The 6,399-nt window shown below is 41.2% G+C and overlaps 1 protein-coding gene across 1 annotated transcript in view; it reads left to right on the top strand.

The window, feature by feature from the left end:
* LOC121325126 (vesicle-associated membrane protein 1-like) overlaps window positions 1-4,376 on the top strand; it is a 15,771-nt gene extending 11,395 nt beyond the window's left edge. The window contains exons 4-5 of the mRNA XM_041267417.1: window positions 2,022-2,073; window positions 3,955-4,376. Of these exons, the coding sequence (XP_041123351.1) occupies window positions 2,022-2,073; window positions 3,955-3,971 (69 nt within the window). The 3' untranslated portion in view covers window positions 3,972-4,376. The remainder of the gene's footprint in view (window positions 1-2,021; window positions 2,074-3,954) is intronic.
* The last annotated feature ends 2,023 nt before the right edge of the window (window positions 4,377-6,399 follow it).

Here is a 6,399-nt window from a genome sequence, read left to right as displayed (position 1 = left end):
CATTCAGAGGGTAAATGGGCAAGACAAAATATTTAAGTGCCTTTGAACGGGGTATGGTAGTAGGTGCCAGGCACATCAGTTTGAGTGTGTCAAGAACTGCAACACTGCTGGGTTTTTCACGCTCAACAGTTTCCCGTGTGTATCAAAGATGGTCCACCACCCAAAGGACATCCAGCCAACGGCAGGCCAGTGGTCGAAAACGGCTCATTGATGAAAGAGGCCAAAGGAGGTTGACCTGAATTGTGCAGAGCAACAGACGGTACAGTTAGTCAACTGACAGTACAGTACAACATTGGTACCGAAAGACCCATAAAAGAATGCACAACTCGCCATACCATGACGCGAATGGGGTACGGCAGACGTTCAACCTAACAGAGTTCCACTTCTTTTTAGCAAAACACAAGAAACTGCAGTCACAGTGGACTAAGGAACAAAAACACTGGACACTGGAGGATTGGAAAAACATTGCCTGGTCTGATGAATCCAAGTTCCTGCTGTTTCATGCTGATGGGAGAACTAGGGGATGGAGAAAACCACACGAGTACATGCATCCATCATGTCGCATGTCAACACTGCAGGCTGGTGGTGGTGGTGTGATGGTGTGGTGTGTGTTTCAATGCACACATTGGGCCCCTTGATAAAAGTGGAGCAACGTTTGAATGCCACAGGATATCTGAACATCAGATAATCAGGTACATCCCTTCATGGCAGCAGTGTATCCACCTTTTACTTTTCAACAGCAATCAGTTTATTATCAGATGAGCAAAAGCAACTGAAAACAACGTAAATAAATAAACTTAAAAAAAACATTTTACAGATGCGCACAGCACGAGAAGTTTAAAAAAAAAAGTCAAATTTACCTTGTATTCCTTTACCTTGAGTCTAAGGCTGATCACAATCAACACAGATTGCGCTTCTCCATGCCGCCTTTCTGCACAGGGCACAGCTGTCCGAAGTTGTATTTTTATTGCACTTGCCAACCTGGCATTGGTGTCTCTTGCCGCTCTCAGCGGGGTTGCCAGCTTCAGCTTGGCAGTCTCCCTCTGTTCCCAATGCTTCTTGCGAAGTTCCTGTGCTAACTCTAAAATATATTCTCTCCTTGATAAATTCTTCTCCGTGCATTCTTTATAAAGTACCCAGGAGTTGATGGCTGCTAGGTCCAATACATTGTAAAACACCTGAACAGACCACCGTTGGGAGCCAGCTTTCAATGAATACTTCCCTGCCATCTGATCCAAAACATCAACTGCATATTTTGTTGATTAGTAAAACTCCACGGTCTCTGTTGTTTATTTGCACTAGTCCCGATGCTAATCGAACCACAGCTGGCAAGCAGGTGCCAGCCTTCAAAAAGCTGATTGAAAACAATAGACTGTCAGTCATTCACTCAGACAGAGAGTAGAGACTAATCTGATTATAGCTAAACACACTGCGGACTCGTAAATAAAAATAATAAAGTAGAATACTGTTCTGTACCATCAAAATCCAATTGTTTTCTGTGTGGCCGTCAATGTGACTGCTCCTGGGGCTTTTAGGTATAATGTAATATATCTCCTTTATTTCTGCACTCCCGCATTTCATGCTTTGTGAGAAAATTTAATACATACGGACAGAAAGGTACATGAACGCGCAGTCCCGTATGTGTTACACGACTGGAGAAAATTACATTTTCAAACCAAAAAAATGCTAAAATGACCGCCGCGGCCCTTCTAGTGTTAAACATAACTGGAACCAACAAGAGATCCACAGAACTACATGCTGGAGTCCTACTGCCCTCCCCAGACTTCCCCCATAGAAGCTACTCTATAACTGAGCTACTTCAGTGTAATATTGGACCATTGCCATTGCAGTATCATTGGAGAAGGGTATAGTTAGCATACCATGATCACATTCTACCAGTGACAGCCTCCTACTATTGTAGCTGCCCTGTGCTTGTGCTACTGTTGCCCTCAGTAGCTATAGCAGGTGAATCAGTCCCCTGACTCGTCAGGCCTTTCACCTTTTTATCTTTTTCATTTCAGATGATGATCATGATGGGAGTCATTGGTGCAATCATTGTAGGCATAATAATAAGTGAGTACTGTGTGGAAATCACTGAGAAGTCACATACACAACAGTGAGATTGAATTTGTCTGAATGCCACTGCTGTATTATGTATAAAGCAATGGAGATTGAAACTCAGGGGGTCTGTCTAAATCATTGCAATATTTATTTATATATAATATATATATATATATATATATATATATATATATATATATATATATATATATATATATATATATCAACAATATCTTTATACACAAATTGAACAAAAATATAAACACAACATGTAAAATGTTGGTCCCATGTTTCATGAGCTGAAATAAAAGAACTCAGAAATTTTCCTTACACACAAAAAGCTTATTTCTCTCAAATTTTGTGCACAAATTTGTTTACATCCCTGTTAGTGAGCATTTCTGCTTTCGCCAAGATAATCCATCCAGCTGACAGGTGTGGCATATCAAGAAGCTGATTAAACATCCTGATCATTACACAGGTGCACCTTGTGCTGGGGACAATAAAAAGCCACTCTAAAATGTACAGTTTTGTCACACAACACGATGCTACAGATGTCTCAAGTTTTGAGGGAGCCTGCAATTGGAATGCTGACTGCAGGAATGTCCATCAGAACTGTTGCCAGAGAATTGAATGTTCATTTCTCTACCATAAGCCACCTCCAACATCGTTTTAGAGAATTTAGCAGTAATTCCAACTGGCCTCACAACCTCAGACGACGTGTAACCACGCCAGCCCAGGACCTCCACATCTGGCTTCTTCACCTGCGAGATCATCTGAAACCAGCCACTCGGATAGCTGATGAAACTGTGGGTTTGCACAACCGAAGAATTTCTGCACAAACTGTCAGAAACCGTCTCAGGGAAGCTCATCTGCGTGCTCATCGTCCTCACCAGGGTCTTGACCTGAGTGCAGTTCGGCATCGTAACCGACTTCAGTGGGCAAATGCTCACCTTCGATGGCCACTGGCATGCTGGAGATGTGTGCTCTTCACGGATTAATCCTGGTTTCAACTGTACCAGGCAGATGGCAGACAGCATGTATGGCATCATGTGGGCAAGCGGTTTGCTGATGTCAACATTGTGAACAGAGTGCCCCATGGTGGCGGTGGGGTTATGGTATGGGCAGGCATAAGCTACGGACAACAAACACAATTGCATTTTATCGATAGCAATTTGAATGCACAGAGATATCGTGACGAGATCCTGAGGCCCACTGTTATGCCATTCATCCGCCGCCATCACCTCATGTTTCAGCATGATAATGCACGGCCCCATGTTGCAAGGATCTGTACACAATTCCTGGAAGCTGAAAATGTCCCAGTTCTTCCATGGCCTGCATACTCACCAGACTTTTCACCCACTGAGCATGTTTGGGATGCACTGAATCGACGTGTACGACAGCGTGTTCCAGTTCCAGTTCCCACCAATATCCAGCAACTTCGCACAGCCATTGAAGAGGAGTGGGACAACATTCCACAGGCCATAATCAACAGCCTGATCAACTCTATGCGAAGGAGATGTGTCGCGCTGCATGAGGCAAATGGTGGTCACACCAGATACTGACTCGGTTTTCTGATCCACACCCCTACCTTTTTTTTTTAAGGTATCTGTGACCAACAGATGCATATCTGTATTCTCTGTCATGTGAAATCCATAAATTAGGGCCTAATGAATTTATTTCAATTGACTGATTTCCTTATATGAACTGTAACTCAGTAAAATCTTTGAAATTGTTGCATATTGTGTTTATATTTTTGTTCAGTGTGTGTGTGTGTGTGTGTGTGTGTGTGTGTGTGTGTGTGTGTGTGTGTATATATATATATATATATATATATATATATATATATATATATATATATTCTGATTTCTTCTTCTTAGAATTATTTTTCCACAGTTTATTTCTTCACTTGAAACTTCTGTGAGAACGAGCGACAGACAGACAGCCAGAGAGACAGAAATCTTTCTTCGTACCACATGGAGCCTGCAAACGTTTTGTAACCAACTCAGAAAAAAAGCTCTGATGCAATTTTCCTTCTGTTGAAATGATCATCTGTTCCTTTTGTACCGTGTGTTAGGTTTTTAGATCGCATGCATGATCTTAGACTTTACTGCAAATAGATGTATATTTCTAAACATGAATACGTCCCCAGACTAGTACAGGGACAGATGAGTACATGCACAATTAACAGGATGGGGACATTAATTAGTTTCCCCCTTCTGTTTTACCCTGCTACTCAGAACGCTTGCTTGTTTCCTTGCTTTCTCTCTTTCTAGTCTAGTGATCCCTTTCTTTTCTTTCTTTCTTTCTTTCTTTTTCTTTCTTTCTTTCTTTCTTTCTTTCTTTCTTTCTTTCTTTCTTTCTTTCTTTCTTTCTTTCTTTCTTTCTTTCTTGCTGCTGCTGCGCTCATCTGCCTGTGAGACCACAAACTGCAGTGCATTGAAATAGCTGTGCATTGAAAGTGTTAGTGCAGTACAGTCTATTGAGCTAATAGCACTGCACTTCACTGGGACTGCAGTTTAATATCACTGGACTAGACTGTACTGAAATTACAGTGGAACTGCAGTTTGAGATCACTAGACTGCACTGGAATTACAGTGGAACTGCAGTTTGAGATGACTAGACTGGACTTGACTGGAGTTACAGTGGAACTGCACTTTGAGATCACTAGACTAGACTAGACTGGAGTTACAGTGTAACTGCAGTTTGAGATCACTAGACTAGACTGGAATCACAGTGGAACTGCAGTTTGAGATCAATAGACTAGACTGGAATTACCCCACTACCCAGATCCCTTTCTTTTCTTTTCTTTCTTTCTTTCTTTCTTTCTTTCTTTCTTTCTTTCTTTCTTTCTTTCTTTCTTTCTTTCTTTCTTTCTTTCTCACTAAATATCTTGGTATCCCTGACTAGACTGTTGTAATTGTATACTGTATAAGCAATCTATACCCCAAAAACTATTCCCTCCGAAAGCAGAGAGAGAGTGCACCCAGATATCCCAGAGAAAGTATGTGAACCATACAGAAGCAGAGGGATTTAGGCAGATTCAGATACTGTAGGGCTAGAGGAATCCTTGTGCTCAGCACTGGTCAGAGTTATGTTCAAACTGGTCTAAACTGGTAATGCTGGCTCAGAAGACTGTGGTGTCAATGAAATTGCTGCAGCTTTGAATACCAGTTCTAAACCAGTATCCACGCACTCCAGTTCCCAAATCTTCTGCCTGTTTGATACCAAATCAATGCAGATCAGTTTGGTTGGAAGTAACACTGAAGCAAAATGAACCCAAATTGGTTGATAAGCCCACCCATAACTATGAAACCTCCAGCTCCACCTCCAGTTCTGAAAGTAGAGACCCTGAACGATACCCAATCAATTCAAAGACAAATGCACCGATCAATCATCTGTTTCAGTGTCTAGAAACGTAACCAAGTCAACAGCAAACATTTCAACAGCTCCAACGTTTTCGAAGACAACTTTGGAAACATTTTGTTGTCGGTTATTAAATTTCACGACATTGGAAAATACTTTTAATTGAAGCGTTTGTCTTGGAATTCATTAAGCTTCTGTTAGCCTGTCTAAGTTGGTCCATCCAAGCTAACAGAGACCTGAGTCAGGCTGGAAACCGACCCGATCCTGAGTGCACAAGCCCTGCAGTGCGGCTCTGCGCTGTGCTCCTGCCCGAGTCTCACGTCTCTTATTGTCTGCGTGTCAGCTATGCCTATTGGGAACAAACTAGTCTCCACGGCCATACCCCTTGTGATGTCATCACCTGCCATGTCTTTTTCAACAGAATTGTTTTGATAATTTTTTGTTTGTTTGTTTAAAAAAATGTGTATTTTATGTATTTATGTAGGTATTTATTTATTTATGTTATTTTTGTTAGTTGTGTAAGTATGCATCTGATTATTACTAGTAGTTGTATTTGTGAACTTTCCTCAGTTTTTTAGATGGCATCATTGAGTTCTATTCAAACCTTTGCTTAAGAAACAAAATAAGATTAAAAACAACAATGAAAAAAATAAATGAAAAAATGTAGTTACAGTAAAAAAAAAAAAATTATAATTGAATCTTTCAAATCAAATCAAATCTCATAGAAGTGAATCAGACCTTCCGCACAACATGGCACTCCTGTCATAATCCCGAGGGAGGAGTGGCTGTCGGGTTAGCGTACAGTGTAATGATTACAGTGATGCAACAATATCTAACGCAGCACCCAGAGTGAAGCTCAGCTTTATGTCATTGTCAGATTCTTGAGGATATGTTCTTGATGTTTTTTAAAACGATTGTTTTGTTCTGTGTTGAGAAGGACGCGACAGATTCCATCGCATCACGGGGAGGGGTGAG

This window comes from Polyodon spathula, chromosome 13 (genome assembly GCF_017654505.1).
Source record: "Polyodon spathula isolate WHYD16114869_AA chromosome 13, ASM1765450v1, whole genome shotgun sequence".
NCBI classification, from domain to species: domain Eukaryota; kingdom Metazoa; phylum Chordata; class Actinopteri; order Acipenseriformes; family Polyodontidae; genus Polyodon; species Polyodon spathula.
This window is presented reverse-complemented; position numbering and strand designations above follow the sequence as displayed.